A 21,660-nucleotide genomic window follows, 5' to 3' on the forward strand; every position below is an offset into this window, starting at 1 on the left:
GAAACATGTCTCTCTCAAAATGTGCTCTTCATTTTTAAGTATTTTTTGTTTGTTTGTTTGTTCTTTCATTTTCTACAGTGGCAGCACCAGCATTAAAGGCTGTTTGGGGCAATCAATGCACTAAACATTTGATTCACACTTTCTCAGATTAGATCAGATTACATTACTGCCTTCCTCCAACTATGTTGGGAAAGATGGCACCGAGTCTCAGCAATCTTTTTTATGGCTTTAGTTTCTACTTGTGCAACTTCTTTTTTCAGTGACTGCAGTCAGCAAGTGATTGTAAGAAAAAAAGTTATCTGTCTCTATCAACTCTTCATGGAAAGCAGAGAGTAGCAGTCATAAGAGCACAGCTTCCTAACCCACAGCATTGCCTTTCTCCAGCCACTGCCAAAAGTATAAAAGCCCAAAGGCAAATTAAGCAGAAGTCTGCAGTGTTGGCTTGCCCAGAGGTGAAGAACATATTTCCCCTTCTCAACTACACTGGCATAGTGCCACGGGTGGGCACCTCAACTTTGGATTCTGGCCCAGCTGCTGGAATTGTGCCACTGGCAGCTGCATTTCAAAAATTAAGAAACCAATCAAGTTTCTATAGCATTACCAGTGCAGAATTCATCTCTCTCTATTTCCAGAGCCTGTTCCCTCTGCTCCTTCTGTTCCTTCTATACTTGGCATTGGAAACATGACAGAAGCTCCTGGTAAAGCTTAGAAACTGCAGAAAAGGTAAACCCCAACCAAGAGAGATTATTGCTCCTAAAATTTTTAGAAGTGGTCAGCAACCGTGTGGTTGAAGGTGATGTAAGCCTATTTTGATTTTCAAAACATTTTGGAAAAATCTGTCACCAAAAGCTCTTTAGGAAACTAAGCATCTGTGGTTTAAGAAAGAAAGCCGCTGCTGGAAAAATAACTGATGAGAAGACAGGAAACACCAGATAAGAGTAAAGGAATAATTTTTACAGCAGAGGGAAGCCACCAATGGAATACTACGATGACCTGTGCCTCTGTTGTTCAGTTTCTTCACAAGTCACTGAGAAAAAAGGGGTGACAATGTTAGTCAGACTAGCAAAGATGATAGTTAAAAAAGAAGTGACACTAAGTTACCCAGATTAGCAAGAATGACAGCTAATTGTGATGATGGATCTTATCAGCTGGCATCACTGGAAAATAAAATTTAAAGAAATGACAGATAAAATTCAATTACATTTAAAGCAATATATACAAGAAAAAGCAACTCTGATTTGACCTGTGAAATGATGGGCTCTTAGCTGATAATTTTGATTTGGAAGCATTATCTTGTAGTTATGTTAGATGGTTCCAACAGTGCTCAGCAGTGGTCAAGAAAGTAAATTAAGTGCTAGGCATTATTACGGAATAAATACAAGGAATACTAAGGAAGAGAACAGCATTATACCACTGACTAAATTCATCGTTTGTCCACATCTTGAATATTCTATGCAGTTCTCACTATGGTCTCCTCACATAAAAAAATTACAATAGAATTTGAAAAGGCTAAAAAAACCATGAAACAGGTAAACAAAAATAGTTTTCTATTTTGTGGTATGAGCAACCCCATGCATCCATACAGGCTAGGGGACAACATTCTGGAAGGTCCTAGGGGGCAAGCTGACCACGAGTCAACACCATGCCCTTGGGGCAAAGATGACCAACATCACCCTGGGCTAGGCATGAGGAAGAGCGTTACCAGCACATTAAGGGAGGCGGGTGATCCTTTTTCTCTATCAAGCACTGCTGAGATGCATCTAGATTGCTGTGTTCAGTGCTGGGGTCTCAGTTCATGAGAGACATAGACTTACTGGAATAAGGCCAGTGAAGGGCTACAAATACGATTAAGTGACTGTTGTATCTAACATGTGAGGAGAAGTTGGTAGAGCTGGGACTGTCCAGGCTAGAGAAGACTTGGGGGATCATAACAATGTGTATAAATACCTGATGGGAGGGAGTAAAGAAGAGGGACCCAGTGTCTTCTCAGTGGTGCCTGATGGAAGGACACGAGGCAATGGGCACAAACTGAAACACAGGAAATTCCATTTAAACACAAGAAAAAACTTTTATTGTGAGAGTGGTCAAACACTGGCACAGGTTGCCTACAGAGAGCTTGTGGAGTCACCATCCATGGAGATACTCAGAACCCAACCGGACATGGTCTTCGGTGGAATTGGCAGTCTTAGGTTTACGGCTGGACTCTATGATCTTAAAGGTCTTTTCCAACCTAAATGATTCTATGGTCCTGAGCAACCTGCTTTGGGAAGGGAGGGTGGACTAGAAGATTTCCAAAGGTGCCTGCCAGCCTCAACTATTCTCTGATTCTGTATGAGAACAGATTGAGTGGGCTAGGGCTTTTTCAACTGAGGTAGGATGTCAGTGCAGTTCAACAAGTCATGAATGAGATGGAAAGAAAGAGTAAGGATACTCTGTTCACTGTTAGTTCCAGTGCAAGACCTTTTGAATCATCAGACGAAGTTTCTAGGAATTCAGTTCAAAAGGAATGAAAGGAGGTAACTCTTCCTGATACAATTAGTGGAATTTGTTGCCAAGAAATGTTGGGGATACTAGAAGTCTTCATGCACTCTAGGGGAGATCAGAAAACTACATGGAAGGGAAATCCATTGAGGATTTCTGAACATAAAAAGCCACACAGACCTCAGGAAATCACCTGAACTGAAAATACCTGGCTGTCCAAAGAGTTCAAGGGACAAATATCATATGTTCCCCTAGAAATCGTCTCAGGTCCACCGCTGGAGACAGCATATTGGGCTACATGATCTTTGTTCTAATTAAGTTTTTATGTAAACCATCATCTTATATACTTTCAAGCAAATAACATATTGTTTAATGCTCCCTGTTCTTCAGAAGAAATTATTATGTTGAGTTGACTGTTCATTCCACTAACTAACATTATCTAGTTGTTTTCTCACACTCATTTCTATAATTCTCTTAATCTCTCACCTGATAATGCCAGTACCCAAACAAGGACTGTTATGTTTCCACGCCTATACAGCTTCTGGCTCAACTTCTGCCACCAGTCCATGCATAGGATAATGAAAATGATGAATAATTGCTATCAAAGGATTAAAGATATCGGTTAAACAATTAATCTGTAGCAGTCAGCCACTGATGTGTTATTTTCTATTCAAATAAGCATGTTCTGACTAGCTGGCATATACTTCATCTTATTTATAGTAGGGACATAGGAGACTGCACCTGCAGGGTGGACACCCCAGGACAGGGAACTGGCCAGTAGAAGCTGGACAGAAATTCTCCAGCAGAAACAAGCTGGAACCACAGGTTATATGTGAACTCCCACGTTTAACAGTTCACAATTAACCTTTCCATAATTAATTGAATTAATTTATACTTCTGGCCTCCCACATCCTCCAGCAGTGAGTTCCACCATTTAGTTGTTCATTGTGTGAAATAGCACATTCTTTTGTATTTTTCTAAACCCACTACATCTCCATTTTTATAGAACTTTGCCAAATCGAAGGCAGGGTTCCAGTCAGTAGGACCTCCTGAGTTACTGGCTGACTGCCACACAAACAGGGAATGGTGCCTTGGCTGCAGAACCAGGAGGGCTGTGCTCCAGTTTCAGGTCTGACATTGTGCAAAAGCTTTTTTTTTTGCTTTTTCACAAAAAACCCACCAGCGACTGTTGGCTATATACCGTCCTATAGAGCTACCATTGCTATTTAATGAGCAGACCAGTCTTCTAAGGAGCATCACAGAAACAATACAGTTCTCTGAAAAGCTACTCTCACTACTTATTTGTCTACAACACCACCAAAACTGTGGTCCAGCTTCCAGCTAATATCCACCGAGTATCTCTACTATAGTTTATTTATCTTCAAAAATATTTATTGCCTAAAGACCAAAAGGAAAAGTGAAAAATGTTTTTAAAGTTTAACAGGAATGTCTCTAGAAAATCCCTCAACTAAAACCAATATTTAATAAACCACTTGAAGTTTCCAAGTGACAACTTATTACCTATCACTCTGTTACACCAATAAAAGCTTAATTGAAGACAGCATTGATTTCATGCTGGCCACATAATAATCTAAATATTGCCCTTCACAAGCATAATGAAACCTGAATGCTTAGGCATTTATAAATAAATATAAATAAAAGACACAATTAAAAGTTAATTATCTTTAAAAAATAGTAATCTCAAAACATAGAGAACGGAAATCTTGTGCAACATACTCCTTCAAATATTGGTACTAACAATATAGGTCAACAATCCAAAATGACAGACAAGAAAGTATATAATTTTATTATAATTTAATCACATTTTAGTCACTCAGCCTTCAACAAAGCTACGGATGTGGATAATCCCATCCTAACTCAGCAAGAATTGCCCCAGAAAACTAAGAAAAGCCATATAGTTAATCTAGAGCATTAACCACTTTACTAAAACATCTTAAATCCTCTTTTCATTTGAGAACTGTCATTTTCTGTTTAAAGTGATGTAAGATAATAGAACAGAAAGAATTCAAATTACTATCAAGACAGTCAAACACAAACATTTTTTCACTTTAGCTACTTATGTACAAAGGATACGTATTTGGATATAAATACATAACAAAAGTATGGCTACATTCAATCAGTGCAAAGGTAGCCCACTGTCCTCATTTAATTGTTGCCAAAACCAGATGCTCAGGGAAAGACTACAGCAAACATTTACCAAGCCAATAAATTCCAATTTTATTCTCGTTAGTTAAACTGTATAAAAATGTTATATAACATTATATGTTCAAATGACTTGAATACAGTGCAACGGAAGTGCTCTCTAAAGGTGGCTTTCTCTTTCCATTGTCTGCACAGGAAGCCTGGGAGTCCCACCACCTCTCTTACCCCTGCCACGTACCTTCTGGCTGCAGGTCACAGGTAACCAACAGGCTTTAAACTGTATCGCTGTGCCCCAGGGGTTCTCAGAGAAACTCTCAGGGCCAGAGCATCTCGGCCCTTGCCTTTGATACAGCGTTGGTGTTTGGTGCCCTCTTTTCTGCCCTTTTGTACAATCATGTTCAAAGTACAAACAAATATTTTTATCTAGTTGTTTGAAGGTAGAAGACAAGTAACAGTAATGAGTCAAGGGTACATAAAACTGTCTGCATGACAGCCCAAGGAAGCACACAGAAATAAAAAGCCAATAAATGTCTTTAAGCAAAAATGAAGGCTAAATGGATGTTCCCCAACGCCGTACAGCAAACCCAAATGAGTTAAAACAAAAGGCCACATATTACTTACCTTTCTCGGTCAAAACAGAACAGCAGTTCTAGGAAGCAAAAGAATCCATTAAGGTTACCTTGCAGCTAAACCTTCAGAATCTCAATTCTGTGGCAGCACTGCCCAGTAGTAAATTGTTTCAGAAAATTGAGCATTACAGTTACCTTCTCAGTGAGTGTATGCCACAAAACCGTATTTATTTATTCACTGCATTCTCAAAGACTCCACATTCACAAACAGAAACTCTACTTCTTTGTCCTGTAGCCTCTTCCTCCTTGAATTTCATCAATGACTAACTACTGAGCAAGCAACAGTCATTAACTTAAGCATTTTATAGAATCATAGAATAACTAACTTAAGCTTTAAACTCGTCTCTCCCCATACTCTTAACCTGCATGCAAGTCAGAAGTCTCCAATCCTAAATGTAATAGCCAGCTAGAAGTGGGAAGCCTTGTAGCATCTGCAATAGACAACAAGCACTACTATCAAGGGTGTGTGACCAAGACTCCCAGGAAGGAATTTGGTCTGGTACATAAGGGTAGGTAGACCAGCCATTGACTTGTTCCGTGGACTTGGACAAATCTGACTCTGTGGATGAATGAGCATGGCCATAGCTCTGCAACTGGCAGGGCACCATTGCATTGACACAAAGATGATAAATTGGTATGCACCATCTGACTATGTGCCTCAGAGTTAATTACTGGTGAATGGTAGCTGGAATTGGCTTGGAACCAGACCAAAAGCCTGGCACTTACCCAGGGTTATGTGCCAAGAATCTCCGAGATTCCTCTAGCAAGCTTAGAGCAACAACTTATCCAATCAATTTCAGATCTTAAGATTTATTTTTTTTAAAGGGGCATTTTGGGTTTTCTGGTTGTTCTCTGTGCTGTTGTTACAAGTCACCGAGACTCCACCTGAGAGTTTAAAGAAGCTCACAGCAGTAGGTAAGGTGCTACTAACGTCATCCAGCTCCATAAGGGGCTCAACGGATACAAAAATCAGAATGAGTTCCCTAGATAATTTTCATAAATAAACGCAAGGAGGTATGGAGAAAGGCAAAGTAATAAAGCAAATTTGGTTTAGACCTTCAGGCATAAGTTTGTCATCTCTTCCCTGTGATGGGTTTGTCTTGGAGAAGTTCATTTGGGAAACAAACATTGTACTGCTGATACCCTAGGCTTATTTTAAATGCTTATCTGAAATGTTCAAAGAGCTGATGTGTTGGTAGGTATTTTTCCTCATACCCAGTCAGAAGCATGGAGTGATGTATAGATGGTTCCAACCCACAAACATCTTTGATGCTGTGTTTGTCCCTCAGAATCACTTCTTGCATGTTCCCCCTCCATCTGAAGGACAATTTGCTTCTGCCTGATGCCTCCAATCTACAGTACTCAGTACAATAGGACGGAAAGAAGACAAAAAGGGACTGTGTTTTTGTTTATTTCTTCCCTTTTCCCACTTGCTGCCAAATCATTTAGTCTTGCACTCTTTAACGCTATATTTTGGTAATATGTACTCAGTTCTTACTTCTACTTGCACCTATATGACTCTGCAGCTAAAGTGAAAATTTAAGCCAGTGTATAAGAAAAACCCCAAACAACCAACAAACCACTTCTCTTGAACCTAAAGAGAGTGCAATATTAATATTTTACTATTTGGAGTTGCATTTCACAGATTGGGTTCTTTAACAACTGACTTATTCAGTGACTATACATATTACTTTTTTGACACCTAAACTACTTAAAAATCTGCAGGTAAGTGGAGTTATATAAATACAAAAATACAGTTATGAGTGATATATCAGCACTGAAAATCACTGCCTGGTCAGTCTCAAAATATCCAGGAGAGTAAATTAGTCCCTATATTATTTAGCCTCTGCCTCATTCACTCAAGCTGAGGTACCTGTCTCTGCTCTGGCTGTAAGTCTGTGGTCACTCCAAGCGCACTACAGAATTAGTGCAAAAAGGAATTTATAAGACCGATACAAATGCTGGGTGACAAAACTACACTTCCAAGACACCTTTCCGTCTCCACTGATGAAAGATGCACCCGTCTACAAAGTTGGAACCTTGCTTACACATGCCAGCCATATATGTAATGTTAAATATGACGAGTCCGGACCACCTTATTTACTTCGTTGTAAAGATCAAGATATAGAACAGATCATTTTAGTCTGTAATCCCTAATCATCTGCCACATTTTCTGCCTTCCTCCATAAGATAGTAACTCACTGAAGGCTAGTGCCCCAACTATACCTTTTTCAGTGCTTTAACTGCTGCAATCATTTTCCACCTATGTTCTTCCCACCTTCATGGATGGCTAAACAAGTTCATTTAGACCTCCAGGCTGGGAAAGTACCAGCTTTCACTATACCTTTTTGTGAACATCCCTCAGAGTCACCATGTTGTTTTATTATTTTACACAGAGGGATTTCGAGTATTTTAAAAGCATGAGTTGTTTTTAGACTGACAGGAGCTGTATACCCAACTGGCAAATTCTAGTAAACAAGCCACTCAACGTTCACTAAAATTCTGCTGTAAGCCTAGTCCTTTTTAAAGAGAGCTGGGCAATGAAAAAACTTCAATTTATGCCACAGAGCTGGCAGAAACTTAAAGAAAAACCAAGTTCAAGATAAAAAAAGCGATAGAATAAAAAAAATGCCATTTAGGAATTGTATTCAGGACCTTCACTTCTTGACGCTGGAGCGGCTACCGAACGTATTGACATTGATCAAATGTTTAATTTCGCAGAAGAATGAAGATTCAGTTTAATTTACATGGTTCATAAATTTGTGTCAAACAGTAAAAGCATTTGGTCAAAAACTGAAAAGTTATTTTAAGAAGTCAAATGTTATTTCTCTATTTTTAAATGAAGCATTTTATTTTTAATTCCTAAACAAGATTTTGTTTCAAAATGTAATAATAATAGTGAAAAGAATAAAGGAAAACACCCCTTTAAAAGAAAAACACTTTTTAAAGCTCTGATCTGTGTGAAATGTTTTGTGTTTGTTCTGCTAAAATATCAATATGTGAACACAGATCTTAAGTGCAAAATCACCAGGAACCAGACTCTGCCTCCCATTCTTTACAAATTCAGCTGTGCTTTCTTAATTCAAATGTTCTCCGAAAAGTTCACATGGGTTGACAATAAACAAACAAATGAAAGATTGGTGGACCCGTCTCCCAAACTGCACCAACATCTGACGATTTCCTGCCAAGTTTGTAACAAATTTACTCAATGCATTTTATTGCCTCTCCCTTTGTGACAGACGCTTTCTTTCCTTATCCTTATTTACAGTTCTAAATTGAAGTAGTAGTGTTTGGTTGGCACTGGTGTGACAAAACACATGTTATTGCCTCTGTTCTCTGATGGCATAAAAAGGTATTCTTGCATCCAGGATTCTGGTGCAAATGGTCACAGAATGCTCACTTTATTTGAGCCTCAGTGTTTAAAGTAGCTGACTATAAACATCCATATGGGAAAATGTTAACATATGGAAATCTAAGACTGTGAACACAGTTAAGGAAGATATCTTTAAAAATATTAATGACCTTTGCAGGAATTCCTGTATTACAAAATTTTCTGGAATTTAACATTAACACAGGAATATAGTTATTTCTTGAAAGACTCTTATTTCAGAGAAAAGAATATGAACTGTATCCCCAAGTCATGTAATGCACCATAGCAGCATCTGAAGTTAAGAAAACATGTTGACTATCCCATCCAGTCATTTATCTTCATAGGCAATTTTGATGATATAACTTTAGTGTGTATATATATGTGTGTGTGTATAAGCATTTTATAAAGCATAAGAAGAATGAATTATGCAATGCTAGGTAAAGTAGTTGACAATCAATTCAGCTTCAACGGCCTGAACAAAAACTATACTAATACAATAGAGTTACTTTATCCATAAGGAAGGAGTAGTCAACAATTTAACATAGACATTCAGAATAGAGAGCATCAGAAAGTCAACAGCTGCCAATACACACATCTCCTCATCTTTCCAATTTGCTCTCCTGGATCTGGATCCTTGCTGTGAGCTGCCTGGCAGCTGGTGACAGTTCATGATGGGAGAGGCAGCTTGTTTTCCCACATACATTAAGGGCAGCATGCCAGCAACTGTCATCAGTCACCTCCCACTTTCTCCTCCCAGCTTCCCTCTCCTTGCTTTCTATCACTTTTTTCTCCCTTTCTCACACTGCCCTTGCAAATAAATCACATATGTATGCACAAGTGGCATACAAACTATATGCTAGCGGATACAAAAACCATGGTAGGAAGAAGGAAGAGCAGCAGTAAGGCACGTGTAGTTGGAAGATGCCTACATAGTCCACAGCTCAATGCAGTCCCCAACTTTCTTATACCACCCTGGAGGAAGGCACCTTTTCTCTTCCTTTCTGTGTCCTCCTCATTTTTTATTTCCAGTAGTTCAGAGAATACCTTCAGCAGGGAACTTCAGTACCAACATCCTCTAGGCTACTTCTGAGGAAAAAAAAAAGTGGGTGAACCCAACTCCATTTACTGTAAAAGCCTTAGGTAGAGACCTTTCAAGGCTCACAAGTCAACCCCTACAGCACGGCATCTCTCCAATGGTAGTTTGTGGGGTGTACACAATACACTTTAGCCATTACTAATTTTCTGCAGGTGTTTGCCCAGCCTTCTTTTTGTTGGATTGTTTTGAAAATTCAACTGTTATTCCAGTTCTAGGATGGAAATAAAAAGAGTCTCAGAAATGTCTGGGCAATTAGAAAGCATTTTTTGTACAGCTCTTCAAAGAATAATCTTTGGGAGCACTCAATTTTTTAAACAGTAAATAACAGATTTTCTGCAAGCTGCACATCATTCCACTAGTGTAGTAATCTTCTCTTTTTCTTTTTTCTCTCATTCCTCTGGAATAACAGGATTAACAAGAATCCTGTTAGCAATTCTTAAAATAACTATATATTTCCAGTGCCTCTATTTATATGGCATCATATACCCACTTGTGACTGTCCCAGAAATAGTGTGGAATATTTATTTGCTTCACTTACTGACTATCCTCACTGTGCGCTAGGTCCCTTATTATTTTTCCCTCATCAATATCCATATATCACTTAGCATTTTTTTGTACCAATTTTTAATTTCATCTGAAACAAATGAATTTTTAACAACTGCTTTTCTCTTGCTAGGAGACTTGACTTCTAGAGCAGCTGACAGGCTGGAGTCATTGATAGTATTCACAATTCCTCAAATGTTCCTGAGAATGTTAATTAATTTATGCACAAAATGGCTCTTCAGGTTTATCTAGTACTTCTTTTCAGGTTCCATCATTGTAAACAGTGAAAAATCTCTCCCTGTTATGCCAATACACTGAGCTAATGTGTGGATCCTGTCTCCCTCCAGTGGCATACTGCACTAGCCATGAAGTCTAATATTAAAGTGCAATTAGAGTTTCCCCGAAACTCAGATGATGTCTCTCCATTGCCAAGGTTGCTAAGGGGTTGCAGGAATAGCTGGAAGAGATTTAATGTGGCCTAAATGACCCCATTCTTTCAGCAAGTCTCTTCTAACTGCCAAAATCTACTGTTGCCTGCTCAGCTTGCTGTTGCTTGTGTAGCAATAGCAAGAAACACAAGGAAAAACCATGGGGAGAAGAAAGCAAACTACATGTTCAGGGCTTGAAATAGCTCTCCAAAGCAATAACTGGACTTCTAAAACCACATTTGCTACATAAAAATTAATAGTCACAACATTATGCTATTGAAAAAAAGAGCTGTATATTGAGGCATAAAAAGGTATGTCATGTATACTCATATGTACCAACAGTTTAGCAATGATGTATTCGATTTAGATTGTGCCTTTCCCACAGCATACTTAAATATACCTAAAATCTTTGCACAATGTAATGACTTGTGTGGTGAACAAATACTAAACTGTTCCATGCATTGCAGAGAGTAATTTTTTGTCATAGGAGAAGACCCTGAATGCCTTCATCCCATGTCTTTTGAAATGTATGTGCCCAATCACTATAGTGCAGATTCACTGCGAGAGAGCAGTACGTATGTTCCTTTGAGAGGGGGAAATGAAATATGCTCCCAGGTTTGCCTTTAGTCTTTCTTTGGGGAAAATGGGAATAGTATCCATCCCAGGTGTGATTTATGGCTTTGATAAACATCTCTGCCATTTCAGCAAGAACACTGCATTAAGCAATATGTTGGTGTTCCTATTCTTTAAAACCACATAAAGAATTTGTAATACAAAAGTCATAGCACATACTAAAATGGAACAGTTCCTCATTGTGGAGATTACAAACTGCATTGTAGGGTAAAATGTTTCTAAACATCGTACCAGTCTATATCCTGTGCTTACCTTACAATTTATAATCTCAGTAATTTGTAATGATGGTGCGAACTGCAGACTTTGAGAAGAATGAATTATTTTTCAAGTTTAAATCTTAAAACTTTGGGTAGGGGATTACTGCTTAACAGCAATGTGAGAGCCTCACCATCAGCAGCAATACTTTTTTCCTTTCATAGAAAGAACGGTTTGAAATTTAGTTTCCATATCAAAGAACAAAGACTGTTTGTTCAAAGATACATGCATAAAGTGGGAATTGTAGTTATATAGATAGTAAATTCAGCTAAGGTTTTTTCATACTTATGGCCCTTGTACTAATTTCTGGCATTTCACTTTTTTTTAAATTTACTGCAACTCACATGTGCGTGCATCGCAACTGCCTGGTTCAGAAAGTGAATACCTGATGAAGCAAACAATACAGATGATACGAAGAAATTGGTAGGAAAAAGAAGAGTAAATTCCATAGCTGTTAACAGAACTGCATGAGTGTGATGGCAACTGGACATCTTTCTCTTTTCATTACCACTATTTTTCCCCAGTTAATTGTTTTTTTCAAAAATGGCTGCACAAACTCTTATAACGGTCAAAAATGCAGTAAATTGCTGAAGGTATTACTAGACTTAGTGGTATTAAAAGGTTGGTAAGGTTTAGAATACGTGACCTGCCTCTGAACACTTTCTCCAAGTAGTATGCTTAAAAACTAGGCTTTCCATGCAGTATTGAACACATCCTATGAACTAAGTTTCTCACTAGACTGCAAGTTTCTCACTTCTCATATTCCAAATAAACAAAAGCACCAAAAAATTCTCCAGCAATTAGATATCATTTCATTGCCAACATATGAAAATTCCTAGGTTTCAATTTTAAGGATCAGTATGCTTAGATAGGTACAGTACAGGTCTAAAATCCACTACTCAGGAATCCATAGAGTTCTCTTGATTTTCTGAGTGTGAAACCGCCCAAAAATAAAACCACAATTTCTTCTACCATTTTTTTTTTCTTGAGGAAAACAGAGCCCTAACAATTCTGCTTAAATGCAACAGTTTCCTCCACTTTCAAAACTAGGAAAGAATTTTTTCTGCCTTTGAAAACATAGGTTTCAGTTAGCCTCAAGGTGGCGATACAATTGTGACAGTTGCTTGCTTCCAAGGCTGCATGTACTAAAATTGAATCAGTCTCGGTTGTTTCTTCTACTGCTAAGAAGAGAGTTCGTGGTAAAGAATCAGAGTGGCATTACTGCTGCAGCTCTCATCGCTGAAACAACTCTGCATTATTAAACATTGGAAATAAAAAGTTAAGGGAAGATAAATTCTCAAATACTTTTCCAGTTTGGATTTGCAGAATAGGATTTAAGAAAATCTTATCTCTACACCTATACAGTATTCCCAAACGTCTCCCACACAAATGTGTATTATAATTAGCCTAACTGGATAGCAATTGTTTACCACTTTGGTGAATGGCATCCTTTTTAAAAGTATAATTCTATGTATATGCTCAAACATACTAAGATGATGTTCAGGAAGGAGTGAAAAACTAGCAAAAGAAACTCATGCTAACCTGAAAGTTGAGGAGTTTAATGAAAACTACAATTTTCAGGCAAAAAAAAAAATTAATGTGCATTTATGCTAAGTTATTTTCTACCAAAAAAAAGTATTTTCCCCCAAAATAGATATCCTATGTACGAAAATGTTCTTTTTCTCTGTAAACACACAGATCATGAAAACTTAGCTTAAGTGCCACGCAGGCAAATGCAGAAAGAAAGAAATATTTCAGACAGTCAATCGAATTTCAGTGCCAGGAAAATTTGTGGAAAAAGTCCTTCTGGAAGACATTTTCAAGCTGGGTGGACTACCCATGCAAGAGTACCCATAGAAAACATCTGGAAGCTCTGCGTAGTCACCTGCACAGTCATGGCTACCTAATAGTTGAACTCTCATAGCTGAGCTACTAGAGGTGAATTGTGGAAATGTTTCTGCCATCAGAAATTTCATTGCCATATTTACACTTTCTTACTGCAAATAAAAGATCAGAGAAATTGAAAATCAATCCTAAGTGTGATGGCTCAGACTTTCCTGTGCCTTATATGTAATTTATCCTGTCATTCATTTGTAATGCTTAACATTCACGTGAGAGTATATCAGAGATATAGTACGACCTATATTCTTCCCACATAGAAACATATTCTCATATGCAATTCAGTTGCAAACCCCACATTAATTAAATTTGTTCAAGATTTTGGTAAGCATCAACTATTCAGAGGAGAGTGCAGTTCTGACTATGTTGACATGTTCACCCCTACAGATGCTATAATGCTTCATTAAAACAAAACATATTTTTTATTAAAAAAGACCAGCAACTCAGCTAGTTATTCGCATACAAGCATACAATAAACCAGACAACTTTATTTTTATTTTCCTCCTCATTTTAAGAATTCACTGCTACAGCAGGGTTTAAATTTATACGCGTGTGTTTTCCAGATTGGTGACCATAATATTACTTACTCCTTGATCCATGAAACTGGTACGTCTGCTAAACCCTAACTGATTTAACCTCTTCCATGCACAAGTGTTTGGAAAATCTCATTATGAAGAACCAAATGTTTTCCCCAAAAAAGGGCAGCAAGTACCACACACAAGCCTATTACATATTAAGTGACTTAAATCTGTTGAGGAACAACCAGAACCATATTCTGAGTCAGACTTGCACACAAAACCCATAACAATCCTATTAACTTTGTAAAATACTTCTTTTATGTGAGTTATAACTCGGGAAAGACCCCATATTTAAGCTATAAACAGCACCTGTATCTTCCAGATTGGGGCAGAGGGACATATGTCAAACCAATTTTAGCATGAAGGCTATAGAGACTTTACTGTTGATGAAACAAAGCATTTCTGAAACTTAAATATAGTACTCCACTATTATAATGAAAAGTGATTGGTATGAGCTCTACAGATACACAGGACAAAAGACAGCATTTTCAGACCAAGAGGATTCAGTCTGCTGAAAAGATAGAATATAAAAATGAAATAGAGAACACAGCACTTGAAAGCTAAGAGGAACTGAAAAGACAGATGAATAGCTGCTTGGAAAGCTATAACGAACCATGGAATGCAAATTACACAAAGACAAAAGATTCAAGAACTTCAAACTAAAGTGAGCCTTGAAGAGAAACTTAATTTATTTAATCCACAGTAAACATAGTTGGCACTGCAGTTCAAATACCACTCTCCTAATACAGACACAGTAGTCTCCCTGGAACATTATTTAAACAGACCTCCAATTGAAGAGGAAAACAACTTCTGCTAGTACACATGCATTATGCTTTGATATTGTGGAGTAAATCCAAATAAACAAGAGCAAAGATGAAAACTGGAAGCACAAACGTCAAGGTTACTTCAGTTGTCCTATATTTGCTTCTTGACAAAAATCTCTAGAACAAATTGAGAAGAGGCTTATAGAATGGGTTTTTGGATGCAAAAATTCGTAATTTTGAACATTATTAAGTTTTACATTTCCATAAAATAGAAAATGTCTACATGTCTATCTTGTTACCATTAAAAGCTGCAAGAAAGCTGAACCAATTCCATTTTACTATTTTTTAATAAAATGAGTGCCAAATTCTATTTTTAAGATTGAGAAGCCAAACTTCCTTTATTTCTTGAAAATTGACCAGAGATCCCACCCATAACTCAGAAACCTTTCTTCAAAAATTGATTAGTCTCAACAGAATATTTAAATTTCTATGAAACAGCATTTTTTCAACACAAAAATAATTCTCTAAAACCATTTCATCACGCATACTACAGTTAAATTACCTGTATTAGAGTTCACAGTCTCTATTGTGGTCCACTCTACTTCAGCTTCTTTCCTACAAAAAGGTGCTTAAAATACTAAGGCTGAAGTACTGCAATGTATCAGTTAAAGTCTCATTGAAACGGAGAAGAAAGCTGGCTTGTTGAAGCAATCCATTAAGCTTTCCCAAAAGACATTCTAGTTTCAGCTGAGCTATATGTGTGGGACAAACAGATACATGCACACGTGTCTTAAGTGCTTTGTACTTCACAGACTGCTTAGACTAATATTATGTGCTTTGGAAATTGTCATGGCAACAATGTATTTCTTTACAAATGGAAACAGTACAGTAAATAGGCATATAAAAACCCCCTGTAGCCTGACAATGATGTTGCTTAAGCTTGCGTGCCCTCCCTCAATAACAAACAGAAGCAAGGGTGTCAGTGGAATGTGAAACACCCACACGCGGGGCAAAATCCTGTTAACAGGCCTCTCACACACCGCTGGGCAACTGAAGGAATCAACATTTAAGCAGCAGGACTACCTCCTATTCATACTAGGTCAATAGACTTCGCAGGTGGAGGAATCATCATGGTGTAGTACGAGAAAAGAGCGCTCAGTGAACACTTTTTGTCAAGGCAGTGGGTAATTTTAATTGTCAGAACCACACAGCAGGGTGAAACACTAGTTAAAACTAGACAAAATTAACAGATGCCATCTGTGTCCTCAAATAAACATACGACAGTCAAATTTCTTGTCTCTGCTAAAATGAGTTAAGACACATGGGGTTCACTTGAAATTGGACTGGCTTGCTATATTTACTACAGTTTGAGTCTATTATATGTTGCAGACAAATAACTGGGAGCATGTCAGAGAATCCTGTTGTTTTTCTCTGTTACTTTGCTAATCTCTCAAGTGAGCTGAGGCCACCTCTAAGCAAGCTAGCTGTTGGAAAGCCATAGCACATCACTGACGTTCTAACACCACTTCAACAACTCTTCTTTCACTTCCCATCAATGCTGACACAGAATGATGGAAACATTGTTGAGTCCAAAAGTGGCAACACGATTAAGTTTTCATCTAAAATTTTCAATATTTTAAATTAATCTTTTTCTTTCTAGTTGTTTTTTTCTGTGGAAATATTACTTTTTTAAAGTGAACTTTAAATGAGTCAGTCATTTCACACACTTCAAGGAAGTAACCTGAAAGGCCCCTTCTATTGTCTTTTGCAAAAAAAAAATACACATTTTCAGTAAGCAGAGGTTAAAAAAAATTATGCTGACACATTTTCAGTAAGCAGATTAAAAAAAATTAATTTTGACAAATATTCCCAAATCTCCTATCTCCATCTCAGGATCCATTTAACACGGTAATAGCCTTAGAAGTAACATTGTATAAAGTCTTTTATATTGCCAAACCAGGTAAGCAAAATGCTGTCTGCAACCTGTCAGGTTTTGTAGAGCTTGTGTCATTTTCCCCCTTTGATATCAGACAAATGATATATAATAACTGTTTTATTGTACTCATCTGTCACTGGAAAAAAAAAAAAAATCAACTTAATCCAGTATTTCCATGTCCAGATCTACTCCAGAAACAACGAAAAAGACGCAGTTCCTAGTTTCAGTACTTCATTCCTCCTTGATTGCATATGGAGACTTCTGCTTCAGAGACAGCAATCACCTGAATGATTAATTTCTCTACTAATCTTGACTGAGATTTAGATTTGGAATGAGCAAAGAACCGTAAAATGGTTAAGTCTTAGTTAAAGTTGTTCCTATTAAAACCAATGGCAATGCTCTTGCCCCTCCGCGGCAGAAGCAGCAACTGCAACTGAACACTTCTGAAAATTCTGATTTAACAACCAAGGTACTTTTCTACTAAAAGAACACTATATTCCAACACATGTAAGCAGTGATGGCTTTAAAGCCCTATCCACAATTCCAAATTTCTAACAATGAACAATTATCTAGCAATCACCTGTATTCAAACTTTAAAATCAAGAAACTCTTGCAGTTTTTTCCAGTCAGAAAGGAAAATAAATACATGGACCATGGTCCTACCTGTGGGTCAGACAGTCGAGAAAGGTCAGGGTACAAGTAGAATTTTATCCCCTCGGAAGCCCCTGGTAACGTTACTCCACGAATCAGAAGAATCATCAACATGATATAGGGGAACGTGGCTGTTACGTATACAACCTAGCAAGAAGAAGCAAACATTAGAAAAATATTTTCTTCCAGCTGCAACAAAACCACCACATTTCCACATCCATTTTGCTGTTAGATAAAAACAAATCCTTTTCTGGAGGAAAAGTGCTTTTGATGCCTTTGTTCATGCAGATGAATTTTGTCCTCAAAACATACTCCCTTCCGAACTATTTATGTCTTGTAGGAAAGGTCAACACTTTTTTATACAGAGCTTGGGAAGACACTATACTATAGTGTACACTGTACACTATACTACATAGTATTCCAAACACAGATACAGGGAAATTGACTCATAATAGCAAGTAATTAATTGCATTATATTATATGTAATCTATAACAACATATGCAATGAATTTTCAGTCACCTAGTAATTACTAAATGGTCATCTCATAAGACGGCTTTGCCTGCATGTCTGCGTTTGAGGAATAAACATTTCATCAAGCCTAAAGGTTAAATGCTATGTATATCTCATTGTGTTTAATATAGTACCCTTATCACACAAAGCATCTTCAGGTAAGATTTCTGAAGTGCTCAAGCCCAGCAATTTCTGTTTTCGCATATATGGCCACATTTTTTTCAGAAATCAGTTTGCTCTGTGAATGGGGAGCAATGGAGCTTTTCTGTAAACCTGCAAGAAGTCAAAGGAAAGATTGAGCAGAATTGATCCCATTTTACAATCACAAACCTGAGAGCAGTATATAGCTATTCAAACATGGAGATGGATTAAATGATAAATTCCAGTTAAATGATAAATTCCAAGTCACTATAAATATTTTCTTTAAATAATAACATACCTTAAACTTAACTCTCCATAATTCTCTATAGCCATTTCTGCTATAAAATATCCTAATATGTGATGATACTCTTATACATCAGAGAACGCACCCATGAAAGGATTCTCAAACACATTTTCATGACTAATGAACTGAATTTTGATTTTCAGACTGTGCTGAGTATTTAACCCCAAACATGAAATCATCTCACGTGTGCCTCAGCTGGTACAGTCAGAAATGGAAGAACTTAAAATCACATGGCAGCTCTTTAAACATGTCCAGCTGCCCAAGACATATTTAGACACTTCACTCTCACTGATCTTAACAGGAGGCAAGTACCTATATATCTTTAGAGGTGTCTTATTACCCCTTTTGAAAATACAAGCCATGATTTTCCCTGGAAATGGAGACAACCATTATATTCCTATAGGTCTCAGAAGCCTGAATTGATGAATTCGTAGGTCATTAAAATGCAAAATGGAAAGCTTTATCCCAGTGCTTACATTTATTATGGTTGACTATTAGGGGAAATGCAAACTGGTATGACTGGCTGAGTTCAAATAGACCTTGTCTCAAAGAGACTGCTCTCCACATTTAGGTTTCAAATAAAAATGGAACATCAGTTAATGAAAAGTAAAAAAGAAACACACAGAATGGACACGGTCCTGCTCTGAGTCTTATATTGCATGGAAAGGACAGAGTAGCCAGCAACTGATTTTCATGTTTCTGTATTTAATTCTTTGCCAGCTATTTTTCTCTACTTCTTTTAAATCAACAGTTGCTTTTAATAGAGGATAGTCAGCAGACATACACATTTGATGACATGGAAGGTACTGCACCGGAATGTCTGTTACAACATTAAAGAATAACATTTCATTGCATCACGCTTCATTAACTATACTGGCTTGCAGCCTGCCCAAGAGAGGTCAGATAAAGGTACCCTTGCACGGTAGTCTGTAATCCTGCAGCAGCCATCCAGGCTTGTAGAGCTATACTTCACCATTTTCTGTTTGCTTTTCCGAATGCCTTCCACAGCCCATCCACACGTATTAACATGACTGCAAGTACTAGAACCACAACCTCTAGCATATTTTTTTATCGTGAGGATAGCTTTAGAGGAATGAGAACTCTCCTTCCTTTCTGGTTACCATGCAGAAAGAGGATAAAAATAGAGCGCAATTGGCTCAATATTTCTGGCAATAAATACTAACGCAGACATCCAGAACAACAATGAAAGAGATACCAAGGGAGCATGTGTGGCAAAGATACACCCTTCCTGAGTCAACTGACACAGTTGACAATTTTTTGGTGTTAGCGCTCACACAGCTACTAAGGCTGCTAAAACTACAAGCTTCTCTTGTACTGCAACAGGTATGTGTATTGTGTTCAGAGAGGGGAGAGAAGGCCACCACTTGCAGGTGGTGTTTGAGTCTCCCAGTATGTTGAGCCACTTTATTCCATTGCATCCAGTGCATCAGTTGCTCATTTTATCATGCTTCTCGAGAGCTCGTGAGGTGAGGGAGGATGGGACATTTTAGAAATCAAATGCCATTATTAGTATCATCATCACATCTGTAGGCATTAAAAGTTTCCTGAATTGTTTTCTTTTCTTTCAACACATCAAACCTCTCTGAATATAAATGTGAACACAACTGTTTCTAATTACACTGCATCCTGTTTTAATTGACTTTAATTGCTTGGTATGTTAATTTGCATTCCAATGTTCAAAATGCTTTTTTTAAACCCTTGTCAGAGCAATGCCAGTGTTCAAGCAGTTGGAAACCAAATAAAAATTTCTGGTATGCTAGTTTTTGCACCAAGTTCTCCTATTACAATATAATGGAAAGACAATTTTACAGAGATATATAGACATACTAGTATGTAGAAAGGCATCGACTGGGACATCTAACAGCTCTTAAGCATGCTTAGGTGCTTAACTGAAAGTACATTAGGGCCAAAGATCCTGAGAATAGGTATTTCATTGACTGCCATGAACTTTAAGTACCAAAGCATTGAAAGTAAGTTAAGTACCAAGTACTGGAACTTTGAATACTAAAACCTTAAGAGACTCAGATGTCTATATCACTCAAGGTTAGTTATAAAGATACCTAGGTATCTATGCAACGATTTCATGAGTAAGGCACCCTAAAGATCTTGAGAACTGAACTAGCTGCCAGTTCGCATCTTTTCATACCTAAGTATCTTTAAAGCACAAATAGGGTGCATAGGTTCAAATGTGGCTACGGGGACTGTTGAACTTCTTGTCCTAAATGAAAAGGTGTTTTTCTGAACATTCTGGCCAGATCATGCTGCAGAGGTTCAAGCGAAGGTGACTTGGCTCGTGAGAAAATGTAGAAAAAATACGTGATAAAATCTGTTGAAAATAAGGAAAAAGCCCTGCATGTAATGAATTGAGCCACACACCCCCAGAAATCCAAAAGCCTTAAAATAGCTTTCTCTGGCTACAGCTACTACAGAACGTACCAGCTTGATGTTCACGCGCTACCTCAGCTCCTTAGCAGGATGAGTCGTGAATAGCAAGTAATGAACTTTAATCCTTTGCTTGGCTCTTGCTGAGGACGTAACTGAAGTAGAATTCAATGAATATATGAATGAAAATATAACTTTTTGAGGCTAGGAAGTTGAGGGAATTCTTTCCTGCAAGCTGCGACGTTCAAGCCAGTTTGTGCTGTAATGAACCAATTACATTTTATAAATGGAATAAAAGTGTTTAATTTCACTTGATGCTGCAGAAAATTACTGGCTTGCTAATCCCCTTCCCCTAAAGTTCTCTATTGCTCCATTAGGCTATAAACACAAGGAGTATCAATGCAAGAATTGCCAGCAATTTGCCCAAACTCAGTATGAGAAGAGTTACATGGAAAATAAGACCCGACTCCATGCCCTGCTCACCCGTACCTTTCATTCAGTGTTTTCAGCCTATTAGTCATTTAGCCTATTTATTTAGCGGACACTGTGACCACAGAAAACTAGATTGACACCACCGACTTCCTTTGTTAAGAGGAGACTGCTGAGCAAGCTTCAGATCTCGGTGACATGCAAGGTTTGTCTACACAGGACAAATAAAGGAAAATTATGCCCACACTGCAGTACGCTCCTGCATGGAGAAACAGCTTGGGAACCGAAGTTTCACTGCCTGAGTGATGTGACAAGGAAAAGAGTAATTTTTATCCTACTTCACAGCGTTGATGCAGAAGGTCATATTAGTACAACTACAGAAATATAATTATCTTATCACTGTCTGGCAGGTCTGGTGTCTTTGTAGGCACACCCAGGTATTACCA

At 37.8% G+C, this 21,660-nt stretch overlaps 1 protein-coding gene across 1 annotated transcript in view; it reads right to left on the reverse strand.

Moving 5' to 3' along the window:
* Positions 1 to 21,660, reverse strand: part of SLC6A11 (solute carrier family 6 member 11) — a 102,139-nt gene that overhangs the window by 35,058 nt on the left and 45,421 nt on the right. Inside the window, exon 6 of the mRNA XM_009809167.2 lies at positions 17,439 to 17,573. Within this exon, the coding sequence (XP_009807469.1) occupies positions 17,439 to 17,573 (135 nt within the window). The remainder of the gene's footprint in view (positions 1 to 17,438; positions 17,574 to 21,660) is intronic.

This window comes from Gavia stellata, chromosome 12, assembly GCF_030936135.1.
Source record: "Gavia stellata isolate bGavSte3 chromosome 12, bGavSte3.hap2, whole genome shotgun sequence".
Classification (NCBI taxonomy): domain Eukaryota; kingdom Metazoa; phylum Chordata; class Aves; order Gaviiformes; family Gaviidae; genus Gavia; species Gavia stellata.